At 33.2% G+C, this 27,798-nt stretch overlaps 1 protein-coding gene across 2 annotated transcripts in view; it reads left to right on the top strand.

Annotated features, from left to right (window-relative positions):
• Crispld1 (cysteine rich secretory protein LCCL domain containing 1) overlaps positions 1-23,650 on the top strand; it is a 43,429-nt gene extending 19,779 nt beyond the window's left edge. Inside the window, exons 3-15 of one of the 2 annotated variants that reach the window (XM_077800796.1) lie at positions 3,833-3,951; positions 4,283-4,415; positions 5,415-5,530; positions 6,189-6,289; positions 7,926-8,066; positions 8,247-8,307; positions 8,416-8,482; positions 8,832-8,962; positions 10,987-11,030; positions 11,127-11,199; positions 16,583-16,658; positions 20,846-20,976; positions 23,526-23,650. In XM_077800796.1, the coding sequence (XP_077656922.1) occupies positions 3,833-3,951; positions 4,283-4,415; positions 5,415-5,530; positions 6,189-6,289; positions 7,926-8,066; positions 8,247-8,307; positions 8,416-8,482; positions 8,832-8,962; positions 10,987-11,030; positions 11,127-11,199; positions 16,583-16,658; positions 20,846-20,976; positions 23,526-23,577 (1,245 nt within the window). In that variant the 3' untranslated portion in view covers positions 23,578-23,650. Of the gene's footprint in view, positions 1-3,832; positions 3,952-4,282; positions 4,416-5,414; positions 5,531-6,188; positions 6,290-7,925; positions 8,067-8,246; positions 8,308-8,415; positions 8,483-8,831; positions 8,963-10,986; positions 11,031-11,126; positions 11,200-16,582; positions 16,659-20,845; positions 20,977-23,525 lie in introns of those variants that run through there. The other variant, XM_077800797.1, reaches the window with a different exon arrangement.
• Positions 23,651-27,798: the final 4,148 nt, after the last annotated feature.

Below are 27,798 nucleotides of genomic sequence, written 5' to 3'. Positions count from 1 at the left end.
AATGAATTTAGTCCTCAAAGTTGTCTTTCTGAGTAACCAAATTTCAGCTGACATATTTTACAGATAAGAAAAATTAGCCTAAAGCATATGAATGAAATAGTTTAGATTTGATTTTAAATTCTATATAGTATATATAAACAAACTTTCAAAATTTACAAATTTATTAATTTGAAGCTAGATGTATATCTTCTCTCAAAAGGGTCTGTCTTCAATTTTATCCAAAAAAAATGACATCTAAGATTATAGAATCATGTGAAACAAGAGCAAAATGACCTCAAATGACGGTCTTCAGGACTCTAATGCAGGTCATCTGGTGGTGCTCCTTTGGGGTCCTACATGTTTCCATGACCTGGACCACCATCACCTGAGGGCTTGGCTGGAGCTCACAAAGCTGGATGAAATTCATATGGAAAAATAAAAGACCCAGAATAGCAAAAGCAAGTCTAAGCAGGAAGTGTGAATCAGGCGGTATAGCAATACCAGATTTCAAACTATACTACAGAGCAATAGTAACAAAAACAGCATGGTACTGGTACCAAAACAGGCGGGTGGACCAATGGTACAGAGTAGAGGACACAGAGACCAATCCACAAAATTACAACTTTCTTATATTTGATAAAGGGGCTAAAGGCATGCAATGGAGGAAGGATAGCATCTTCAACAAATGGTGCTGGGAAAACTGGAAATCCATATGCAACAAAATGAAACTGAATCCCTTTTTCTCGCCATGTACAAAAGTTAACTCAAAATGGATCAAAGAGCTTGATATCAAATCAGAGACTCTGCATCTGATAGAAGAAAAAGTTGGCTCCGATCTACATATTGTGGGGTCGGGCTCCAAATTCCTTAATGGAGCAAGCTGTTCTTGATCTCCATCCCTGTGTTGTCTCTCCACATTGTCTTTCCAGCTATCTCTTTTCTGTGGCCCAACTTTTAAATTATTGGCTCAGGTATTCAAGATGTTTCTTAAAATTGAAAATAAATATAAACCAAAAGCAGATCGAAGCTCTGTTTCCTAACCTAGCCTTAGAAGTCTTACAACCTCATTCTGTTTATTAGAAGTCACTATGCAGCTCAGACTGAAGGAGAGAGGGGGGAATTCATCTATACCTTGTGTGGGGAGAGCATTTTAAAACATCACTAGGCATTTTTTTCCCTAGCCATCTGTATCTGTGTTTGATCTTCCTCCAATTCCTGTCTGTTCCTGACAGGCGGTTGCTGGACTGGACACCTTAGGATAAGTGTAGTTTTGTAGTATGACTTAACAAGATGCAAGTCCCTGATTTCCAGCATTGTGGACAATTTGTCCCTTAAGGACAACCTATTTCTTAGTTCTACTTGGAAACATAAGAGGTGATTATTTCTTCAACATTCTAGAAACAAAAGGAAAATCAGCATTTTACCCATTTTCTGGGACTTTAGCTGAATTCGTTAGTTTTAACCTAAATTTTGTTTAGACAGATAACTATAGCAACTTGCATTATGTCTTTATATAATAGATAAAATATATAATTATAAAGTTAAGTCAAACAAATTAATTAGTAGTTACAAGTTAATGAATAGTATGCCCATATTAGCAAAAAGTACATGTCTGATAGATATTTATTTGTAGCATGCATTTCTCATATTTGTCATAAAACTGGTTATCTTGAATATTTGATATTAATTAACAGTAAAATTTAAGTTTTTATGAAAGTCTTACAGCTCTTAAGATTTTAGCTGCATGTAAACATATGTCCCTGTGTATTTTTCTGGTTAATAAAAGTGTGCAATAATAGGAATATACTTATTTTAACTTTGATTATATTTTACTTTGTGACTTTGAAACATGATTTTCTTTATGTTTTCATAACATAAAGGGAAGAATTATTATCTAGGGAAAATTATATGAATGAATTATGAGACTGTTCCTCACTCTGGTGTGTGTGTGTTTGTGTGTGTGTGTGTGTGTCTGTCTGTCTCCATGGTTTCTTTCAATTTTTAAAATCAAAGTAACAAATTCTCCCCACACCCTGACATCCTCCCTTCTTCAACTTCTACCTCACCTCTCTTCCTTCTGTGCAAAGCATTAATTCACCCATACTTGCTTTTCTCCACTTTCTTTTCACTTAACTTATTAAGATTTCTCGCCATCACTGATCTGAAATTGCTCTTAATCCTGAATGGGTACTTAGCAAACCTCATATTTCTCAACCTTTATATGGCACTGAGCCTCATTGCCCATTCTTGATTCCTTAAATCTCTTGTTGTGTCATTCCTGTAATCTAGTCCTTTTTAGATTCTCTCAATTTTCTGATCATTTTTCTGACACAATGTACAATCTTAATTGTTCTTCCTCCCCTTTGATTTTGGTAACCCTATAGTTTTTTAATTATTCTTCTCATTCTACATCTTTTTTTCTGAATAAATTAATCTTTAGGTGAATAACTGCATAATTCTTCACATAGAACTTCAGAACTCTAATTATATATTTCTGTGCTCTGCTTAGCAGATATATAGTCCTTGTACCGCCTGCTGAGATTCTGTCAGGGAAATCCACAGACACATACTTCTATTACAACAATCTATTTCTCTTGCCCTTTTTCCTTTCTCATAACATGTCAGTCTTCACATTTTCTTTTTCTTTACCACTTACTTTCAGTCTCCCATCAACTTTGAGGAATTTAGATTACTAAATATCATTTCAGTATGTCTACTCTCTGAAATCTCCTTGTTAGTCCTTTAGTTGTGCTCATGTTCTCTTCCCTGAACTCTTTCCTTGTCTTCATAACACTGAAGTGGTAGTGCCAAGATCAAACCCCTTTCTACCTGACTTAGTGCCTTTACTATATCATGTTTAGCACACTGCCTTTTTTTCAGATTAATACCAAGTTGAATTTTAAACCCAGAGCTTAAAAAGTTATTTCTGTAATCATTTTATAATTTTAATAATTTCCTTATAGATTATTTTTTTATTATTGGTTGTTCAAAACATTGCAAAGCTCTTGATTTCATACATTTGATTCAAGTGGGTAATGAACTCCCATTTTTACCCCATATACAGATTGCAGAATCACATTGGTTACACATCCACTTTTTTACATAGTGTCATACTAGAGACTGTTGTATTCTGCTGCCTTTCCTATCCTATTTTAAAATGGATTGGTTGTCATTTAATTTAATGTATAAAAATCATATATTTTATAGGAATCAAATTTATTATTCATTCATGTTTTCAACCAGCATTTATTGACAGACTCAGAAAATGCATGAGGTAAATTGCACTGTGACAACTCTATGTCTCAGGAAAATGATCAGACATGTAATCAGACATTAATACTATAGTGTCATAGGTGCTAAATAAAGAGTCTTTGATAGCTTCAATTTCTAAAATAATTGAAAAGATATCATGGAGACTGTGTTATGTAAGGTAGGATAGGAAAAAAAGAGTAGGAGTGCATATGACAAATAACTGAAGTTTAAGGTGAAGGAAACAATACCAGCAAGGAATAGCATGTCATCATAAGGAACAAAGACCAGGGGTTTTATGTGTATGGAAATTTATTGGATATGTTTAAGCAGAAAAATATATTTGTGATCACTTTAGTAGCTCTCAACATTTGTAAGACAGATTGGCTGGAGGAAATACATAGTCAAGGAGATTAATAAGATGACTAATGCAAAAGTCTAGATAAGAAAATCAAGATGATAAGACCAAGATGTTGACTTTGTAGAGAAGGAAGAAATCCTAAGAACTGAATAACGAATGCTATAAGCCTAAGAAATGTCCATACTCTCTGTATATGCACACTGTATTCTTGTAACTTTATTTTATTTCTGTTTTGAATTGTAGACATGGGATGTAGAGCTGGAAAGATCTGCAGAATCCTGGGCTGAAACTTGTTTGTGGGAGCACGGACCTGCAAGCCTGCTACCATCCATCGGACAAAACTTGGGAGCACATTGGGGAAGGTAGCTTATAATGTGAATTTTTGTTTTCAAAAACATAAGTGCTAGAAATGAAATACTTATTGATTTCTCGTTGCACACTTTCAAAGCCTTGATGCTTAAAAGAATAAAATATCATAAAATAAATAACAAAAATGAAATATCATACCTGAATTGTCAGCAGGTTTTTAGGCTTGTTTTAAATCATTGATACAATATAAAGGACAGAAGTGCTTAAAATGTGCAACTTACACAGAACTATCTTTCTACCAAGTTTTATATATCTATTTTGCCATATTTTGTTTTGAAATTTTTCCAACTTTACTTATTCTTTGTGGTTATCTGCTTCTAACAGGTATAGACCCCCAACGTTTCATGTGCAAGCATGGTATGATGAAGTGAGAGACTTTAGCTACCCGTATGAACATGAATGTAACCCGTATTGTCCATTCAGATGTTCTGGCCCTGTATGTACTCATTATACGCAGGTATGTTTGGGGTATGTTTCTCTCCATTCTTCCAAATTTAATTAAGCAACAGGAGGAGAACAGAGTTTATATAATAAACAGTTTTTTATTATGTTATTTGAAATGGTTATTGTTTTAAAAACTCACATCATTACTGATTACATGAAAGAGCCTTATAAATTTCTTTAAATAATAAAACTAATTATTACAAAAAGTCCAAAAGACTTAAAAAGACATTATTTCCATGAGTTTTCATATGAAACATCTTTTAATATGACCTTAATAAATGCATATGGGGAGCAGTTTACTATCTTTAATGTCAAAGTTTTACTCTAAAGTATAAAACTTTAGTTTTATTTACCAGTAACAATTCATTTTATAGGTGTATAGCATTTATGTATTTTTTTATATTTTATGTTCACATAAAACATAATGTGTTCTAAGCTTCTAAATAAAATAATAAGCAGATTTGACTAGGCAAAATTCACCACTGATCTCAGTTTCTAGAATTCCTACATCCTATTATCAGTGAGACTAATAATCTACCAGTGAGATGAAACCTGTATGTCTTTGCCATGTGATAAGATTTAAGATCAACTTAGAACTTCCTAATTACCAGTGGCACAATGAAAAGATCCTGTCGTATAAGAAATCTCAACACTTCAATTTTTTTCTGAGTGCTTTCTGTTTAAGATCTATAATTCAGTTCATAGACATGTTAATATGGCAAACAGGTTTGTGAAGATATTAAATTTTGAATTATTTAGTAAATTTATATTTCATAAATGCCGACATTTTATAATTCAAGAAAGAATTATTTACCTTTAGATTCCTTTTAAAAGTTTAATTCAGCAGAAACCAAAGTCTTGGGGAAAATACACTTTTTGATATTGCCTCATTTCACGTTGATTGATAAATATTGGTTTCTCCAATTCAATTTCTATTCATTTTTCTCCTGGATATGTTGTTTTAGTTCATAAATAGCCTGCTTTTTCTGAATCTTTCTTTTCTCTAATGTAGGTGGTGTGGGCAACCAGTAACAGAATAGGCTGTGCCATTAATTTGTGCCATAACATGAACATCTGGGGGCAGATATGGCCCAAAGCTGTCTACTTGGTGTGCAATTATTCCCCAAAGTGAGTAGACAAAACATTACCTTTAGATGTAAATTTTTCTAAGAACATGAAAATAATTTATATTTGTGATTTTTTTCTCATTTTCAGTATATATTGAGTAAACCACATTGTTTTAATTCACTTTACCTAATATAACAGTGATTATAGTTGCATAGGTCATAAAATAAGTGCTTAAAGGGTTTATGAAAATTGAAAATATGTTCTTTGTGAAGACAGGAATCATATATTTATGTCTTCAGTTTCACTCATTGAACTCTTCTGTTCCATAGATGTTTAGTAATTTTGATTAGAGAAAATGTATTTTTATCTTTATAAAGACCATTTGAACATACTCTAAAAAATTACACAACCATTCTTAGGGACAAATTTAAATTTGTGAGCTATTTTGATTAAAGCATATGGGATATAGGTGAATTATAATATTTAGTTTTCAGTAAAAAAATTTAAATCTTTAACAGTAATATAGTAAATTACTTTGATAATTTTCAGAAGAATGAGGTAGAAATCTGTATTTAAACCTAGTAACCTGCTTACCAAAATATATACATGTAACACATCAAGATCATTACTTGGAAGATTCATATAGGGTGATATGTTGCAATGTCTTATAAATCATGCCTTTAGACTACCTCTTAATGGAGTGTATCATCTCTTTAAGGGGAAACTGGTGGGGCCATGCCCCTTACAAACATGGACGACCCTGTTCTGCTTGCCCACCTAGTTTTGGAGGGGGCTGTAGAGAAAATTTGTGCTACAAAGGTAAGTGCTATATTTTTGTAATATTCACTTTGATTTATATTTTAATTCAGTCTGCATTAATTTGTACTAAAAAATAAAAAAATAGGGCTAGGAATATAGCTCAGGGTAGAATCCTTACTTAGCATGCATGAGGCTCTGGGTTTACTCCACAGCACCACACACATTAAAACAATAATAATAATTAATTTAAAAATGTACTTAATTACACAAAAGTACACTTAGTTTCCATAGCTGTTTTGGGATATATTGTTGACTAAAGTTGTTTCCATAACTGTTTTAATTTTTTAAGGTTTTGACAATTTAAGTTTATTTTTAGTGAATTTAGAGTTTTTGCAAAACTTTCCATGTACCTTATACACAATGAATCATATTGATTCTTCCCTTTTCACTGTAGGCTGTACAATTCTTTATGCCAAAATATCCCAAAACATATATAATGGTACTATAAAACTGTTATAATATTAATGCATTTGTTGTACTATGAAACTATTATAATATTAGTACACTCAAATGCGTTTGAAATCTTAAAAAAAGTAAATGTAAATATGGTGTCACATTTATAGTACACAGAGACAAATTATATTTGACAGAGCTTTGTGAAAGTCATGCTTTTGAGGATCCAAGGGGACGCTTTTTATTGCTTGTACATTTTTCTTAATGATAATTGGTTGAAATGTCTTGCTTTCTCTTGATGAGTGAATGTTCATTAGCTATAATGAGCAGTCAAGAAATGCCCATCTAGGTCATATTATTTTTAAATTCCTGGAAGCATTTGCACCATCTTTTCACTATGAGTATGTGTATGTGTGTGTGTGGGGGGGGGGTTGTTTGTTTGGTTTATTTTTTGTTTTTTTGTACTCTACCCATGAACCTGCCATGTCTCTGCCCTTTACCAAAGATCATTTTTCTTAAAGTTGGCTTCCCTCTGCCTTCAGACTTCATTTTTCCTAGGTTTTGATTTCTGGGACACACATGAAAATAATATACTGCTCTATAATGTGCCACTGATAAGCCCTTGATATAGTACACTCTGAGAAAAAAATTATATTTAAAGCTTGAAACTATTTCCCATTGTCAAGATGAAATTTTTGAACACTGAATTCCTTCTTAAAAAATGTTTTCCATGGAAATGGATATTGTAGTAAATAACAAGGGCACATCAATCCTTCTTTAGGCACATCAATCCTTCTTGTGGGAGAATTCTAAATGTGATCCTGATGAAAATTCTAAAAATATGATTTCATTTGGGAAAGCAAAACTTACATTTCCTAATACCTGGCATTATTAAATCACTATGCATATTTTCTGATGTCATTTTGATGTCATTTCTGATGTCATTATGAAAACCAAACACTGATAACATACTGAAATACAAGCAGAGTTTAGAAATGACTCCACTGAATATTAGCCATATACTCACACAGATGAATCAAGGGCTCAAAGTCCCTTATGTGTATTTCATTTACTTCAGTGCAATACATAATATTATGACTTTAAGATAAAATCTGTGCCAAAAGAGTACTGATTTTTCTAGTTTTAAATACTAAACATTGTATACAGGCATTTCATTATTTAGTAACTTTTGCTCACGTAAACTGGGATTCATTTTTCTCAAATATCTCTTTCTTTCTGACAGAAGGGTCAGATAGCTATTATCCTCCTCGAGAAGAGGAAACCAACGAAATTGAGCGACAGCAGGCACAAGTTCATGACACCCATGTCCGGACAAGATCCGATGACAGCAACAGAAATGAGGTCATCAGCACACAGCAAATGTGTAAGTCCTCTGCATCACTATAAGAATTTAAAATTTGTCCTAGATGGCCAGGCCATGTAGATTTTGTTAATTTGGTTCATTTGGGAATGAACCAAAACTCGTCATTATATTATACATACAAATGTAGCAGCTTTTACTTTATCTAGATGATTTTGGTGATTTCTTTTCTTTTCCTTTTAGCCCAAATTGTTTCTTGTGAAGTAAGATTACGAGACCAGTGCAAAGGGACAACCTGTAATAGGTAATACTTACTATCATTCTCAAAATCAGCTGACAATATATAAGAAATCTTTTTATTTCAAACTGGTGTACAGAGAAGCTAAATTTTGTTTCCATTACTTTCATTTAGGTATGAATGTCCTGCTGGCTGTTTGGATAGTAAAGCTAAAGTCATTGGCAGTGTACATTATGAAATGGTAGGTATCAAAAATGTTAATTTTATGGAAATAGAATCCTTCCCTATAATTTTTAAGATTTGCATGTGGGATATAGCCACTTTTATTAAGTATATTTTTCTTAGACATATTTATTTAATTTAACGTCATATCACTAACAAGTAGTTTTATCTTAGGCAGAGATTAAATATAGAAGTTGGTAATTGTCAAGATGTGTTTTAGCTACATAGTGTCCATAGATTAGAAGAAGGAAAAGGATCTAAATTCAAAGTTGAAACCTTTTTGCTTATAAGGGGCATGATCTGAATTTTCAAGAGTTTTGTTAAGAATATATAAATTTATCGTGGTGTCTCCTCTTTTTTCCTTCAAGCAATCCAGCATCTGTAGAGCTGCGATTCATTATGGTATCATAGACAATGAGGGTGGTTGGGTTGATATCACCAGACAAGGAAGAAAACATTATTTCATCAAGTCCAATAGAAACGGTGTTCAAACAATTGGGTAAGTACCCAGATGATTTTAAATTGTAAAAATGAACTAAAACATTTTTTTAGGGCAAAGTGTAGAAGCATTTAGTTAATGAAGAGAGAAGTTGGTAATTGTCAAGATGTGTTTTAGCTACATAGTGTCCATAGATTAGAAGAAGGAAAAGGATCTAAATTCAAAGTTGAAACCTTTTTGCTTATAAGGGGCATGATCTGAATTTTCAAGAGTTTTGTTAAGAATATATAAATTTACAGTTTAATATATAGCAGTGAATTTTTTAGCTATGGCGGGTGATACCCCAGAGAAAACTAATTAATTTGCATATTCTTTCTGCTCTGTTTAAGGAAAATGGTTTATTTATGCAACAGTAATTTTAATGAATTAAATCAAATTACTTGGTAAAGGACATTTAGCTAAGTCTATAATATACTATATTGTTCTTCCATTGTCAGTCTAAATACAATTCAACACCATAAGAAGCACTGATTACTGTTTTCAATGTTTCTCATGTTATACACACTAAGTATATTATTCTAAAACACTATATTTTTCTTCATTTTTTTCTATAGAAAATAGAAATAATCTTTTGACATATCTTTGTGTAGTGTCTTTTGAACCTCAGAAGAATTGTTGAGCCTCAGAAGAATGTTTTTCTTAGCAAATGTAATTTCCTTTCTTTGTAACTATACAATTTAATCTAAATCAAGCTCCATAGTAGGGTTAAGCTGGAATTCATAGTTATAGAAATAAATTATTAAAAACCCTTAAAATTTGTGGAATGAACTTTGATGTGTACAGTTTTTTTCAGAGGCTTGATATGTAGGTTTTAGCTACTTGCAAAACTCTCTTTAGTAAAATATATTTGTATAAATATTTATTAGCTAATTCATTCAGCAAAAATTTATAAATTACATCAATAAATAATTACTAGTTATTAGCTTTATTAAGCCAAGCTCTGCACATTGTATTAAAGAACATTTATATTTTCTCTTAAGTTTAAGTTTTTTGTCTGTTGTAGAAATTCTCTTGAAATATGAAGTGTACTACATTTGATAGGTTATATACTTTGTGACTCAAATAATGTTATTGGGAGGGATGTCACATTGCAGATGATAAATATTGAATTTGAAACTGAAAGAAATTAAAGATTGTTAAGATTTGCACCTTCAATCCTGAGCTAACATGTTCAGAGGGTGAACACATCATATCCATGCTAAAAATACCATCACAAGGCTGGGTACAGTGGTGCACACTTGTAATCCCAGCAGCTTGGGAGGCTGAGGCAGGAAGATCTTGAGTTCAAAGCCAGCTTCAGCAAAAGTGAGAAGTTAAGCACTCAGTGAGACCCTGTTTCTAAATAAAATACAAAATAGGGCTGGGGATGTGACTCAGTGGCTGAGTGGTCTTGAGTTCAATCCTCAATACCAAATACACACACACACACACACATACACACACACACCATCACAAAAATCCTTACCTTCTGCAACAGGTAGTTATCTCAAAATCTGGACATGCATAAGCAATTAAAATTTTGACATATAACGGTGTACTTAACTTTATATTCCTATTTTTAATAATTCATAAAATGAGGAAAGATTCATTCATGTGCTACAGACACTTCACTAGATATGAGGATAAATAAAAATTGATTAATACACATTCCTTTAAGGGACTTATTATTTGTAGTCTTTATACAACATTGTCTTGTGTTTACTACTGTGGGTTCCATGGAAACTGGGAATTAGTATGAGAATTTTAATTTTGATATGAAACCAATGTGTAGATAGTATGTGCATTATTTGTGTTATTATCTATTTTTGAGATTTATAATGAAAAGAAACCACCCTCTAATGTTAAGAAGTGAAAGTAGTATGGATTTAGCCTAGGTGATGTATTCTTATATCTCTACTTACATAGGTATTTTAATGAAAAAGATTTTAAAAATAAAGTGTGCCTGGATCTGAAAGACCCTAGCAGTTATACTTATGATGATGTCTAAAAGCAAATGATTGATATTACTGTCTTTTTATCTTTAGCAAATATCAGTCTGCTAATTCCTTCACAGTCTCTAAAGTAACAGGTGAGACTTTTTTTTTTAATCTCATTTCCTTATTACTGTGTGTTGGGTTTTCACTTCTAACAGAGTCACTTATTGTTTTGTGCTTTTATTCTTCAGTTCAGGCAGTGACTTGTGAAACTACTGTGGAACAGCTCTGTCCATTTCATAAGCCTGCTTCACATTGCCCAAGGTAATGTTTTCTAAATTTTCTTATGTGTGTATGTATATGTGCATGCGTATGTTTGTGTGTGTGTGTGTGGGGGGGCTTTGGTTTGTTTTTACCTGAAATTCTATGTCTCCAGGATTCAAATTATAGTGGAATTTATTGACTATAAAATAAGATCATATACATATGATCTTGAACTGCTAAGCAGGAAGAAGTGATGGGTCTTCACAAACTTCACACACTCCTGGCCCTCCTAGTATGTCTTCTCCAAATTCCAGAGTACTTACTGCTATTCTTTAGCGACAAGGATGGTGCATGTGATTTGTATGTTCATATTTGCTACAAAAGAGTTCTTTATCAGTCTGCTTGGGCTACTATAATAAAATGCCATAGACCGGATGGTATAAAAAACAGAAATGTTTTCCTCACAGTTCTAGAGGTTTGGGATGTCCAAAATCAAGTTGCCATATGATTTGGTTACTTATTGGGACTCTTCCTAGCTGTCAGGCAGCACCATGTATTTTGTGTCCTCACACGGTGGCTGGAGAAAGGGCTTACTCCCTTGTATATCTTCTTAGAAGGTCACTAATCCTTATATTTGGTAAGGGGCCTGCCCTTATGTCATCTTGTAACCTTAATTCCCTTCATAAAGGTCCTATCACAAAGTCACAATGGGGTTTGGACTTCAACATGTGAATTTTGAGATACAAAAACATTCTTTCTATAAAATGTTCCTTCATAGACACTGAAATGATGTAGTTTTAGCATTGCTATTCAGTTTCTAAATTAGATTAATCTAATTGCAACTCATAAGTCAAAAGGCCTATGTCTGCTTTTCTTTTTGTTTTTAATATGTTCTTAAAAATTATAATGAAATTTATCTACTATAAAATAATGAAGAAAAAAGTCTTCACTTTTCTGAACCAAGCTAAGATGAACACTATTAGAGGAACAGTACATCCACAAGCCATCATCCACACAGAAGAAAAGTAAACTATGTGCCTACACATACTGTCTTAATCATAGACATGCTACTTCCCAAACTCATAATGAGATTTAGAGAAATAATGGTAGTTTGATGACAGAGGTTGAGGTAGGACGATCATGAGTTCAAATGTAGCCTCAGCAAAAGTGAGGCACTAAGCAACTCAGTGAGACTCTATCTCTAAATAAAATACAAAGTAGGGCTGGGGAATGTGGCTCAGTGGTCAAGCATTCCTGAATTTGATTCCTGCTAACCCCCGCCCCCCACCAAAAAAAAAATATTAAGGAAGCTAATTATATGGTAAAATTTATTTACTTAGGAAAACCCTTTTAAAACTGAAGTAATATCTCAGTTAAAGAATGAGCTTGTTGTTGACAAAGTGACAGAAGACTATGTTGTTGATACAGGAAAGCAAATACTTCATCTGTCAGAAGGAAGATTCTCAATTATTGATGTGATTTAAGGTATCAATTCTTTCACACAGCAATATCTAACCTGTTTCCTTTTGAACACCAAATCCTTTTATTTCTACTCTAATGCAAGAATACTGTTGTAATGTTTTTGGTCAGCTAACTTGGTGCATACTGATTTGAGACTTCTGGATTCTTCAGCATATGTGTTTTATTGAAGTCAGCAGATTACAAAATGGATGGAATACTTTGAGGATCCCTTACTGTATGAAATTCTTTGTATACTTTTTCACCATCTGACCACGAATGAACTATATGTTAAACATTTTTTTATAGTTTTTATTTTTTGGGGTACTGGAGGTTGAACTCAGGGGAACTTGACCACTGAGCCACATCCCCAGCCTTATTTTATATTTTATTTAGAGACAGGGTCCTACTGAGTTGCTTAGCACCTCGATTTTGCTGAGGATGGCTTTGAACTCATGATCCTCCTGCGTTAACCTCCCAATCCAGTGAGATTATAGGCATGTGCTACTTGTTGCCTGGCTATGTTAAAAATTTGTTATAATAATATAATCTTCTGTTTCTAGAGCTTCACCAGTTATGCTATTACAAAGCTTACTGATTTGATTAAGTCATTATGTAATTTTAGAAAATTTTGCAGGATTTTTTTCAGACTAGTCCTGTACTTACAGATTATATGTTTATAGGGAGAAGTAGAGCTATATTGATAGGTGAAGTTGATGAATTTTAGCATCAAAATTACACATTTATAAATATTTATTATTCACCATATGCCACTACTATGCCAGGGCCCATGAAGCTAAATGAGTAGGAATAAATAATAAGCATAATCTCCATGAAGCATAGACTATAAAGCCTTCCTTTAGTAAATACTCAACAAATGGTAATTCTATCTCTCTCACAGTATGTATATCAATATTTTTCCCATAGAGAAAAATCATTCAAGTAAAATATTAATTAATGAGTTTCCTACTTCTTGTCTTATTCCAGGAAGGGAAGCACCCAAAAAAGGAAAATGATATAAATTTTTAAATTTTAATTTTATTATGTTTTCACCAAATAATAAAACCATAGAGTTAATAATTTATACATGATTTTTACCTTATGTAGTTTGGAAAGTACCTCCTTATACACTTTTTAACTTTTTATTTTATCGAATAGTGAAACCAAGATTATCTTTTCTCATGTAAAATTTTTAATAGCTCATAAATTAGGTCATAAGTTTATAACTTTTAGGGAACTATATGATTGATGTATCTGCCTTAGAGTTTTATTTCACTTCAGGGTATATCTTGGAGAACAATGGCAAGGATAATATAAATAAAGTAGCTAATGAAGTATATGAAGGACTGCTTGCATAGTCATGTCCTTGGGAGATTTCATAGCTACAGAATAACCTAAAATAAACTATAGAATTTGTGTGTGTGTGTGTGTGTGTGTATGCACGCATGTGCACACGCACATTTGTATTACTAGAAATCTTATCCTGCTTTACATTTATCTATAAATAATTAAGTCTTTAAAGTTATTGAATACTTAAGATGTAAAAGTGTCATTAAAATGTGTTAGCATTTTAATTCAAGGCTTACAGGCAAAATATAGTTAATGGAATGTTTACTAGATCACTGCCTACCTTCTCTGTAGAACGTAACAAGATGTTAAAAATAGATATAGGATATAAGCAAAAAAGTTGCCCTGTCTTTTCTGCTTTTACCTGAACTTAACTAAGTAGATATTAACTCACCTCAAAGCTATTGACCTTGGCCTTCTGTAAACCAAGTATTAAATATGAGTAAGGTAGAGTTCACACAGCATGGCTTTAAGGGCATAGCAGGTAGTTTTACAACCAGTGGGAGGGCAGTGAATGTCCAACAGTTCCCAAATATAGTCAGCTCATTTTCCAGTCTATGGGACACCCTTCGTTCTTTAAAACCCCAGACACTGTATTTTTTTTTGGGGGGGGGAGATGGGGCTACCAGCTTTGATCTCAGGGGCACTCCACCACTGAGCCACATCCCCAGCTCTATTTTGTATTTTATTTAGAGACAGGGTCTCACTGAGTTGCTTAGGGCCTCTATAAGTTCCTGAGTCTGGCTCAGCCCTACAGCTACTGGGATTGCAGGCGTGTGCCATTGTGCCCCACAACACTGTCTTTTATAACAGTCAATTTTTAAATTCAAAGTTATAAAACGCTCAGATTTATTTATTTCTTATTGTTTAAATAGTTCTGGTTTAGACATTGAAATATGAAATATGTACAGTCTGAAGTATACAGTGTTATGCATATTTTAGAAATAAGAACTAGAGCTATTTTTAAAAGCTATCCTGAGGAAGAGCTGCTTAATTGGTTAAGGTAGTTTCAATGAAAATTTTGAAAATCATTGATACCACCATCCACCAGTGATTTTCATGTAGTTGTTATATTGAGAATCTCATTTAATATGTAAAACTTAATTGTAGATTTTCCAATGTTGGTTTATATTTCCTTTTAGTGCATGAATATGTGTTGGCACGCATGCTTGCATGTGTGTGCATGTGTGTACACGAGATAGGGGGAGAGAATAAACTAAGAAGAGCAATTGATCTTAAAAAATGTGCTATATGACAGTTTCTTGAACTCTAGGAGTGGATTTGAAAATATTTTTTATTAAACACTGATAATTGAACTTTATGTTTAAATAAAGTTTTGGGAAATTTGTTTTACATGAACTAATCCAGTCAGATAACAGGCAATAGGATATCTGGAGAAAGAACTTTTTATGCAAAGAAGAATATGATTATGTCCCAATGTCCCAAGGCAGAATCACATCGTGTTTAAGAAATATCATGTCAAACCATCATGACTGGGGCAGAGTGAGGAAGGAAAAGAGGAGTGTTTAGCTCAGAAAGTTAATGGTGTACTGAATATGCAGGGCTTATTGGGCATTCTAAGCATCTTGTCATTTATTTGAATGAAATGGAAAGCCCCTGAAGTACTTGAAGCAGAGAAATGATGTGTTTGGACTTGTACATATGGATATAGATTGGAGAGAACCAGTAATGAACAAGATCATCCCTGGAGAGCCTGTTGCAGTCAATTTGACAGTAGATGATAGAATCCAGAGTCACTGAGCTTGAGATGCTTAAGGATTCTCTGATCTTAGATATATCCTAAGGTGTAGCCAATAGAAATGGCTGGGTTGAATGTAAGGTGTGAGATAAAGAAAGGGACCATGGGTAGAATAAAGATTTTGGCTGAGACTCCTATAATAATGAAAATACCATGTATTGTGATGGGAATCCTACAAAGAAATAGATTTGGGGAGTAGAGATTAGGAATTTTTATTCATACAAAATAAGTTTGAGATATTTATTAGACCTCAAACTAACAGGAGGGTTGAATAAATGGCAGGAGATATATATATAGAGAGAGCCTTGCTTTTGCTGAGGCTGGCATTGAACTTGACTCAGCCTCCTGAGCCTCTGGGATTATGGGCATGTGCCACCTCACCCAACTATAATTTTTGAATAAAAGAAGTCCCAACTGCAGATACAAATTTGGAAATCAGGTGTTTGTAAATGATAATTAAAGCCGTGAATTGATTATAAGACAAAATATGTAAACAGAAAAGGAACTATGAGAAGTTATGACAGTGACTCAGATTTTCCTAGTTGTCTGTTGACTACATTTTTCTACAGACACAATGAGTAGCAGATTCTCCACTGCATAGAGGTGCTTTTGATATTTTCTTCTGCTTTGAATCCCCAAGTTAAATGTCTTCCTGACTAAATTTAAGATCTCACATTTGTGCTGAAACTTATATGTGGATAAAATAAACAGAAGCAATTGTGTCGATTGCCTGCTTGTACAATTGACCTACTTCAGAAGAGAAAACAATAATAGGGTTTACAATGTTGAGTTTGGTTCTGTGTATGAATGCCTATGTTCTTATTAATAAGAATGACTGAAGTAAACCCCTTACATTACATGGGTTTTTTTTTTTTTCAGAGTATATTGTCCTCGTAACTGTATGCAGGCAAATCCACATTATGCTCGTGTAATAGGATCTCGAATTTACTCTGATGTAAGTATCTTAATTAATACAGATCTCAATATTCATGCTTATATAAAAATATATACATGTATTTAAATGTATATATGTGCCTTTATGTAGAGAATAAGAAAAGTTTCTTTATGCAGAGACTTACTCTTGGAACAGTTACTCAATAATATCACTGAAAAATGAATATATTCATGTGCAAATATGAGTGTAAAATAGTTTATTTTGCATAAGTTGTTATTTATATCTTTCCAGTATGCCTTTTCACCACAGTTTTTGTTATTGCATTATAGTTATACATAATGATTGGATTTGTTGTTACATATTCCTACATACACACAATATGACAATATGATTTGGCCCATATCACTCCCTAGCATATATCTTTTTCATGGATTTTATATCAGGCACTTAAAGGAATAACCTTGGAGGCATTATTGGGAAGGAAAATGCATTTTTATTTTTTCTTCCTTTTAATTCATCCACATCTGAAGTATAAATTGGATGATTATGAATTTGCTAAACATATAGAATTTGCTAAACATATAGAATTTGCTAAAAGCATAGAAAGTATTCTAGTGGTTACATGACTATATGTTTGACAAAGTCACTGAACTGTATGCCTTTTTAGAAAAGGTTGAATTGGTAAATTTTACTCTATGTAAATTATTCCTTAATAAACTTAATTGAAAAATTTAAAAAGATCTATTTGAGAAGTAGCTTAGAATACAAATCAGATCATTCTCTAAAGTACAAAAGGAAACTAATTGCATGTATGCTGTAAGTAGATGACTTAAGAGGGTTGAACAATGAATATTAACCATGATGGTTTCCTTATGGATAAATGTACTTTGAGCAAGGTTTAAAGTGTTGGTTGGTAGAGGAGATTATGGAACATTCTGGGTGGTTTGCATGATATCTACAAATACATGGATTAAATGTGTTGCTCGTAGCCATACCTTGAAAATTGGAGCTAAGAAAGGCCACAGCCAAATTAGTCTGAAAGAGAGAGAGGAATCTGCTCTGGGAATGTACAGGTGAAGACGCTGAAAGTCATGCTGATGAGTTTAGATTTCATGCTGTAGACATTTAGAAACCATCACAGATTTCTAAGCCAAAGAGTTACAAAAACAAATTTAAGAATCTTCTTGTTTTGATTTTTTAGTTTGCTCTAATTAGTTATACATGATAGTAGAATGCATTTTGACACATTGTACACAAATGGAGCACAACTTTTCATTCTTCTGGCTGTACAGAGTATAGGGTCACACCAATAGTGTAGTTATGCATGTATATAGGGTAATAGTATCCATCTCATTCTACTGTCTTTTGCATTGCCAACCCCCCCCCACTCCTCCTCTCACTCCCCTCTACACAATCCAAAGTAAGAATGTACTTATTCAACAGAATACTACAAGAATCTGATTGTGTAAAGAAGCCTGAAATATGCATATTACCACTTGTCTCTTTTGAAACATTCATTTGAGTCCAAGGTTTTCCCAAATTCAGCTTTGAAATTATTCTCCCCTTCTAAGCTTTACAAGCTTTAGATTTGCAATTTGCATTATTACTGTCAGCAGCTTAAATGTCCTACAGATAACCTGGAATTTGCTAGCCCTCACATTTGTGTTTATATTCTTATCTCTTTGAAATACACCCTTTTTGAAATTTTTTCTGTCAAAATCATGGCTGTTTCTTATATTCCAAATTATTGCTTCTTTCTCTGTGAGGTACCTTGCTGGCCCTCCTAATTCAAGCATGAATTCATCCTGCTTTCATCTCCTATTGTGTTGCCTTTACCACTTTACCTATTTTGTTAGGTATCCTGTGGGTTACCCTGTCTGTCTTATTAGTTTGTGAGTTCCTCAAGGGCAGCAGCTGTGCTGTCCATCATTTCTTCATCACTTCTTTGATATCTGCCAAGTTATGCTTGTTCCTGCTCTGACAGAACCTAGAGCACCCAGTGGTATCAGACACTAAGCAAATATCTTACACATAACTATTTGCTGAAAACAACTAATGAATGTGTAGGAATGTGTCTATCTGGATTCTTCAGAGACTTCCAGAAGCATTGTTTCTTCCGATTTTCCCATTAAGCATCAGAACTTTTAATTTTAGTCATGCCTGTAAAAAAGTCTTTGAGAATAGTTTATTCAATTCTATACCTTGAAGCCACCATTTTCTAGAATCAGAGTTTGTTAGATCTTGTATCCTGAGATCATTTTATCTTCCTATCTCAGTGAAGTGGGTAGATAATATGTATCATTATTTGGTTCTTTAGGGAGTAAGTTGGCAATATAAAAATTACAGTCACATGGGGAGTGCAGAGTCAGATTAAACCAATAATTTCCAGGGTTCCCAGCTCCTACAATATATATAATCCCTTTAAATAAGGTTGATATGGAAAGATGAGCATGAGTCAACCCAATTGCCTCCCTCTGGCTTTCTCTTTCTCTCCGCCCTCTCCTACTTTACACTGTAGAGTTAGAACGTGCACATTTTACTGCCTTGAATTTTTATTTGTAGTTTATTACAGATTGTTAATTTCACATTCATTACAAAATTCCACTATATGCATGGAGAAAATTCTTATTTCTTTCAAATAATATATTCTTACAAAGTATGGATATGAAAAAAAAAAAACAAAAAACTTCTGACTTTTGAACTCAGCTGGAATGCCTGCTGACTGCAGAGCTGTAAGCGAAACAATAGTCCCAAATCATAGTAAAAGTGTTTGGATTTAGTGAATGTTATCATCTAAGCACTTTTGTTGCCTTGGGGAAAAAAATGCTGATATTACCCTTTTAACAGAAGAGCAAAAATATGTGTGCAGAACTGTTTCTATTTCCATGTGTTATGAACGGTATTTGGATACGATTATGAATTCAGTGTGGGCCTTTCATATGGTCAATAAAATGCCTCCTTAAAGTCTGGACCCAAGGTTTTAGATGTGTGGTATTTTTGCGAGATAGGAAAAGCCTGAGAAGGATTAAACAGCCTGGCTGCAGGCTCTTTGAGCTAATAAATACTGACTGATGGCACAGAGTTCAGAGCGCAGCGAGAAAGCAAGGTCACGTAAGATATACACGCTTATGTGAACTTTAAAAAAGCATATTCAATCACCCACATGTGCAGAGAGATAAGAACAGAACATGCCAATGAGACTGGGAAAGACCCATGGGGATTTGAGGTGGGTGGCTCTATACTGAAACAGTTCAGGCATTTCCTGTTATGGGATTTCCTTAGGCTGCACTCAGCTATCGACAAATTTTGGTAGAACATTTGGCTTAAAGCCAATAGTAAAATCTAGGAAAGACTGTGATAGGCCAAAAGAAATTATTTGACTTTTAGGATTCATTTAAAAATTTTGAAAGTATTAGACTTGAAACAGGAATTTTCTCCTTCATAGAAATTGTATTAAATTCAGATTATGTAACTGGTACATTGTAAACAAAGCCATTTTTCTAATACTCATGTCAGGTCCTTCAAACCAGAGTAATAATAACCGTTGCAAATCTAAGTAGAAGCTATAATTTTTCTTTTTTTGTCACAAATATTTTTATTAGCGCATTATAATTACACATAATAGTGGAATTCATTGCTACATATTTGTAAATGCACACAATATAACAGTGTAATCTGTAATCTGGTCACTTTGTGTTATTCTGTAGGGCAAAACATTTCTGCATAGAATTGTATTATGTAATAGGAAAAAAATCCCCATTTAATATATGCCCATATTTTGGCAAATGGACCATAGAGATATATAGAACTAAGGTTATATGGAAGTCAAAAGGGAACATGAATGAGGCACAGATAATCCAACCTATGAACATTTCAGCAGACTGATTTCAGTATGCATCAGCAAAGGGTAAAATTTAATAATGACAAATAGGACCCTGAGGAGATAAAAGGACCTAATTTGCTTTTTTATTGCTTTGACTATAAAAGCCTGTTTTTTGTACAGTACTAATGTTTGTAGATTAGATGGTGGAAGGGTGTTACCATGGCAGCCACCCTCAAGATCTTCCTTCAGACTTTCTCAGGATTGGCTTTGACTTTGTGCCTTTTGAAACATTCCTTTATATGCCAAACATTGTCCAGGAACTCCTAAATGGCTGCATAGACAGATGTCAGAAGTAGAAGAATAGGCTGGGCAAGTTCCGCAGTATTTTCCTAATAGTGGCACGTTTTTCTCCTTGCCTCCTCAGCTGTCCAGTATCTGCAGAGCAGCAGTACATGCTGGAGTGGTTCGAAATCATGGTGGTTATGTTGATGTTATGCCTGTGGACAAAAGGAAGACTTACACGGCTTCTTTTCAGAATGGAATCTTCTCAGAAAGGTAAAAACAAGCATGTGTGTATGTGTATGTGTAGTGTGTGCAATTGTTTTCATGTACCTACCTTGTGATGTATGGTTGCTTCACAGCAGACCCACTTGCACATGATTTCATTAGGCAACCCAGCTTGGGTATTTCCTTTACATACTTGTGTAACAACTGGTTTTCCAGGGGTGGGAGAATCTGCAGTACCAGAGGTGCCTGTCTCCTGCAGGCTTATAAAAATCAACATGAAAATCGGATTACAAGTCAGAACCACTCTTTTGTTAATTGCTCTTATAATTAGGAAATTTCTTTCATCCTCTTTTGGATTTTCTAGATTAGGTTTTATACTTAATTCTTTCTCGATGAACAAGGCACTGAATATTTCTCTAATCCAGTTATCTGACAAAGTATTTGACAAAAACAATGAGTCTGATTTTCCCTAGAACCAAATTCTCTTTTGCACTGGAACTTGGATGCCTTGTATGTTGTAAACGAACTCTTTCAGGTCCTCTCATGGTATTTAGCTCATTAGTGTTATATATACTTGGGGATTTGAGAAAAATTCATGTGGCTCACCTTATCAAGTGTTAATAAATAATAAGATAAATGAACCCTCAATGATTTTTTGAAATTATTGGTACTTTGGAAGTCATGTTATGTCCCACTTATTTGTATAGACACAGAATAAAATCCCTAACTTAGATGTTTCCTGGGATTTCCAAAATTACCAATGGAGGATTCGTATATCAACTAGTTACTCTAAAGAACACCACAGGATATGCCATGCAGGATATCTAGACTGTCTTTCACATAACCTTCTGGGTATCAGCCTCATAAAAAGACAAATCTGCATTTAGTATCTATATTCAGATGAGATCATATCAAGAGGCCATTATTGAGAGGGGGATTTCTCAATAACTTGCCTCCTGGCCTTGAGAATCAGATACGATATGCAAAGTGAATTCTTGAGTTTATAGAATCTGATATTTCCATTATAAGCTAACCTGAGTGATATGATTCCATTCACTGCTTATATTTCTTAAATTCATCTTGAAGCTATAAAATGACATTCTAACAAAATTGAGAATAATAATTTTGGAGTATCTAATATGAATATTCCAGACACTAGGCACTACCATACTCTAAGTATTTTCTCTCAACTTCAACAAAAGCCCCATAATGTCTATTCAGTTCTGTAAACTCTGATGTATATACATGTATATACATGTTAACTGATGTTCCAAGTTGGTTAAATAATTGACGTGCCCAAGGTCACATAACTTAATAATCCCTGAACTCAGACTCCACACTAAGGCTATGGGCTCAGAGATAAACCTTGAACTTGACCATTTGCTTGTGTGAAAAACTTGGTGCATGTGTGTCCATCCATATATTTTGTGTGTGTATGCACATTTGTGGTTTCTGCATCATTTTTCTCACTTTAAAATTCTCTTCCGGGGCTGGCGATGTGGCTCAAGCAGTAGCGTGCTCGCCTGGCATGCGGGTGGCCCGGGTTCGATCCTCAGCACCACATACAAACAAAGATGTTGTGCACGCCGAAAACTAAAAAATAAATATTAAAAATAAAATTTAAAAAAACTCCTAAAATTCTTCCTTTTATTACATATATATAAAGAAATACATTAAAGCACTTACACTTTATCTCTTTCTTAGCATTCATTGTATTGATCATTTATTGCCTTTAAAATCTTTTAAAATTATTAAGCCAATAGAACTATGTAAAAAAGCAAAAACTTCAAAAGCTTCTAGTTGAAAGATGAAATAATGATTAATGGTCTTATCAATATGTTTTAATTTCTAGAAATTTAAGCAAAATGTAGTTTAATCATTGATGCCAAATAAAAAATAAACAATTTAATAAAGAGTAGAATTTATGGTTCTCTTTACTTTTAACTCTGTTTTAAAAGTACCTCCAAAATGACACTGTATGCTTTGTGGTGTGTGTGTGTGTGTGTGTGTGTGTGTGTGTGTTTTCACATTTTGGTGAAGAAATTTTTGAATCTTTTCAGACTTCACCATTAAATTTTCCTGCTAATATTTTCCTTGAGAATGTGGATGTTACGAAGAATTAATCTATGCAATAGCAATACAATTTAAATTCTGTCAGAAATGATACTGACCTAGTACTCTACAATATTGCTTAAGTATCAGACATCTTTTTGACTTGGAGTTAACTTGTCTATAAAAATCAATTGTAAACTGAGTCTCCGCATTACCTCAAGAAAGTGGAGCGATGAGTGCCTAGCTCTGTTTTATTAGAATCAAAGGAAATAAAATATGAAAACTTGATACAGACTTTGTGACATTTTCTAGAGACTACTATTACTCCTATTGCACATCTTCAATTTCTTTAATGAACTTTCAGTCTAGCGTACAACCAAAATTTAAAGAATTATGTCATCCTCACTCACACATTCCAATAGCTACAAATTATAGTGGCCTTAGAAAGTTAACCGTCTGGATTCATATAACTGTCATAAGACAGCATGATTTATTAGAAGGATTATGTTTAGAGATGACATCAATATTTTTTTTCATTTCTGCAGTTTACAGAATCCTCCAGGAGGAAAGGCATTCAGAGTATTTGCTGTTGTGTGAAATGGAACACTTGGAAGGGGATCATAAAGGCTATTCCAAATGTCATATTTCTGAAGTTTGTATAAAACTGTAACATTACTGTACAGAAGATAGCAGCTATTTTCAGCCCCCCAAAAGTGCCAACTGCATAAAAATTGATAGACAAAATCCATAAAATAAAACATGGGACATTAGCTTTGAAAAAAGTAATGAATATGTAATGGTTTTAGAAATCCTGTGTTAAATATTGCTATATTTTCTTAGCAGTTATTTCTACAGTTAATTACATAGTCATGATTGTTCTACATTATATATGTTATATTATATGGTGCTTTGTATATGCCACTAATAAAACAAATCTCAACATTGAATGTGAATGGTCCTCAGAAAATTATCTGGTGCATTTAAAAATAATCAACTCTAAAATGAAAAGAAATCTTTTTATCACATTTTCCTCAGCTATTGTTACCTGCACTAAATCTCAAGTTTGTTTTCTATTGAATACCTGGACAGTTTTTTTTTCTTTTGTTAAGTTTAGGAATATAGAATAGTAAATCATGTTATTACACTTGCTATTTTGTATAAAATAATTCTTTAATATTCAGATGAATCTATTAAAATGTTTGGTTTCTTGGGAATGGCTTTAATAGTAAATGGAATAAGGTAAAAGTAGTGGTATGAAAACATTTCTAGTGATCATGTCATAAATATAGGTTAAGCATGGGTAGCTATAGCTTCCTGTGCAATGTTTAAATTGAGGTCACAACATTGTCTTTTATATCCTGGCAAATACTCCTGCAGGCCAGGAAGTATAATAGCAAAACATTTAACAAAGATGAACTAATGTATTGCATCATCATTGCTACTGATCTTCATAGTGGCAAATGGCCTTATGTATAAATGTTGTCATATTATGGTACCAATAGTGGTGATATATTTGTTTCTGTGAAAGATGTTTTGTGCTTTGAGACTAAAAAATCTGTAAAATGTTACTTTTGGTATTTTTTCTGCTGGTGAATTTGTGCATTTCCTATAAACATATTAAAATTAATAATGTTTCAAAGTATTGTTTTCAGTTCTGTTTGTATGGTGCATGCTTTGATTTAGAAGTAGTATTGCAATTAATGAGCACAATTGGTAGAAGTTGTCTAAATTCGAGTTATTAACTATTTTAGTTAGTTTTTGCCTCACTGTGACCAAAATACCTGACAACAACAACTTAGAGGAGGAAAAGTTTATTTGGGGCTTACAGTTGCAGAGGTCTCATTTCATAGAGTTCTCTGTTGCTCTGGGCCCACGGTGAGGTAGCACATCATGGGGGAAGGGCCCAGAGGAGGAAAGCTGCTCTGCTCATGGCTCATTGTGGAAGCCAAAAATGAGGGGGAGGGGAAGATGTGCCCTTCCAGTGACCCACCTCCTCCAGACACATTCTTGCCTGTGTACAGTTGCCACCTATTCAGTCCGTTCAAACTAGGATGAACTGATTAGGTCACACTCCCATAATCTTATCATTTGACCTCTGAATACTTTTTTTCTGCATTAACAGAAGTTTTTTTTTGGGAAAACTCATATCCAAACCATAACTTTGGTATTAGTATAAATAAGCATAATAATAGAAGGTTGCAAAGTCAGTGTAATTACTTAGGTATATTTAAAATGTGGAGGAGAAAACACTTTTTTTTTTTTTTTTTGGTATCAGTGATTGAACCCAGAGACATTTAACCATTGAGCCACATCCTTAATTATTTTTTATATTTTTATTTATTTAGAGACAGGGTCTTACTGAGTTGCTTAAGGCCTCACTAAGTTGTTGAGATTGGCTTTGAACTCGCAGTCTTCCTGGCTTTCAGCCTCCCTAGCTACTAGAATTACAGGTGTGTGCCACCAGGCCTGGCTACAGTCATGTCATTTTAGAAGTATAATCACAAGAAAAAAAATTGAATAAAATGAGAGAAATGTATTCTTAAAGTAGCAGAAAAGAGCTCAAAAGATATGCAGTGACTGAAATTATGAAAGATTTGGCAAGACAATAAATACTTAAAGAATTTTTAGAGAGTAATTGAGCAGTGTTTAGGTGCAGATAAATGGGAGATCATTTATATGCAGGGGTCAAGGATAGCAAGCAAGCTGGATAATTAAAAAGAAAAAAAGAGAATCATATGACCACAGAAAGGCAAATTTGTGAATGAGCCAAAATTTCTTATTGGAGAATCAACAGGCAGATGGCTGGTTCAAAATATAGATAGCCAAAAGTTCATGATTTAGACATTAAAAATTCAAAACTTAAAGCAGATTTTGTGGGAGCACTTTTTCTAAAACATAGATGCTTTACCACCTTTTAAAATAGTGTGTTATGAATTTATTCTTCTGCTTCTCACTTGTTATCCCACAGTAGGGACTTCCCATCAATTTTGTTAGTTACACAGTTTCTTGAATTTGTCCCTAGTAAGAGCTCCATCATGCACTGTCACTCACTGGAGCCCCTTTGTTAGGTCCCTCTCATTTCCTTTCAATGTATGTTTATTTTTTCACTGCAATCTTTCCCTTTCCTGAGTTTCCATTGTTTAAGAAAACCAAACTCCATTGTAAAAGCATTTAAGAACTTACATAGTCACATTTATATTGTCTGTCTTCTACACAAGGCTATGGACTTGGGTGGGTTATTAAACTTTCTATTCTTCTGTTACCACACCTGAAAAATGGACATATAACCTCTCAGAGAGAGTGCTCTCAGAATCAATTGTGACATTATGTGTAATGTACTAAGAAGAACTTTACACAAATAATATATGGTCAGTGTTCATTTTTATCATTATTTTTGTTATTATTTACCTTGAAAAACTATGTACCTATCATACTATACTATTCATCCTTTGACATTTAAGTAAGTATGAAATCTTCTAGGAATTTTTCTTTAATTCTTTTGGTAATAATTCAATGCTCCCAATATCATGCCTTTTTAATTTGACCCTATTAATTATTAAATTAGCTTGTGTTATATCTATTCTTTAAACTTGACAGTAAGTCTTTGAGAATGATAATATTCTTATCTCTCTCTACCTGAGAGTACAATTAGCTGAATGAGTTTGCACTTATTGCACTCTGCAATTACCGAGTCTATATTGTTGAATGAATATTACAAGGATTCCTAATTTGATTGTGGATTACATAAGTGAATATTATTTTTGCATATTATCATAGTAGAAGGTCAACACTAATGTAAAGTATTATAGCTCATGGAGATGATAGACTTTCTTTATGTGGATTTAAAACAGGTCAATACTTATAGAATAGCATCAGCATCATTATTTTAGCTTTCAATTTTTAACAGAACACATGTTAATTACGTTAGTGTCTTCATCTATTAAAAATAATTCCAAAATTTCAAGCAAATGAGAAAAATACAAAAATAAATTTTCTCTCCTAATCCATTAGTTAATTTTCATATTAGTGACTACTTTCCATTCAATATTATATTTTGAAATCTCTTCTTTAGTATTTCAAAAATGTTTTTGAAAGAAATTTCAACTCTTCTAAATAATATGATGAACTAAGCAAAGAAACATGCTATCATTTTCACACACATACCAAACTTCAGATTTGGAGTTTATTTATTTCACAAAGAATTACATTGATTAAGTTGATTTAAAAAGAAAAACTAACAAACAAACTTGTATGAGGTGATATCTTCACCCTGGCACCATAACATTCAGGAGAAATGTTATGAATAGTTGAATGAAATAATCTGATTATCTTTCATTCATTTGTTGGAATTAAGGCTAAATTATATCAGTTTGAGATTAAAAAAGGGCAGGCACTCTCCTTAGAACTGCTATTACCACTTTGCAACTAAACATTCTTTATTTCTTCTTATCCTCCAATTCTTATGTTGCACAAAATAATCAGTGTAGAAAACAATGCTAATAACTAAACATCCTTGCACTAGACCATTAAGTTTTGGAAACTAATATTTCCATGATTGCTAAAAACTATTTTCTAATTAAAACCATAATTGTTGTCAATTATGTTTATGACTATGTTCATGAATATGAAAAGCAGAAGGCTCACACAAGATTAACTGAAAAGCTCAATTTAAAAAGACACATGCACAGAAAATGAATTAGAAATCCAGGATTTATATTTAAAAGGCATGAACTGATTTAAAATATCAGGTTGCTAATAACAATCAGGTTGCTAAAATCCAAACTGATTGAGTCCTGAGGGTTAAACATAAAAAGAATT

This window comes from Urocitellus parryii, chromosome 7 (genome assembly GCF_045843805.1).
Source record: "Urocitellus parryii isolate mUroPar1 chromosome 7, mUroPar1.hap1, whole genome shotgun sequence".
Lineage (NCBI taxonomy): Eukaryota > Metazoa > Chordata > Mammalia > Rodentia > Sciuridae > Urocitellus > Urocitellus parryii.
Note: the sequence above shows the minus strand (reverse complement) of the source record. Positions and strands in the feature narration are given on the sequence as shown.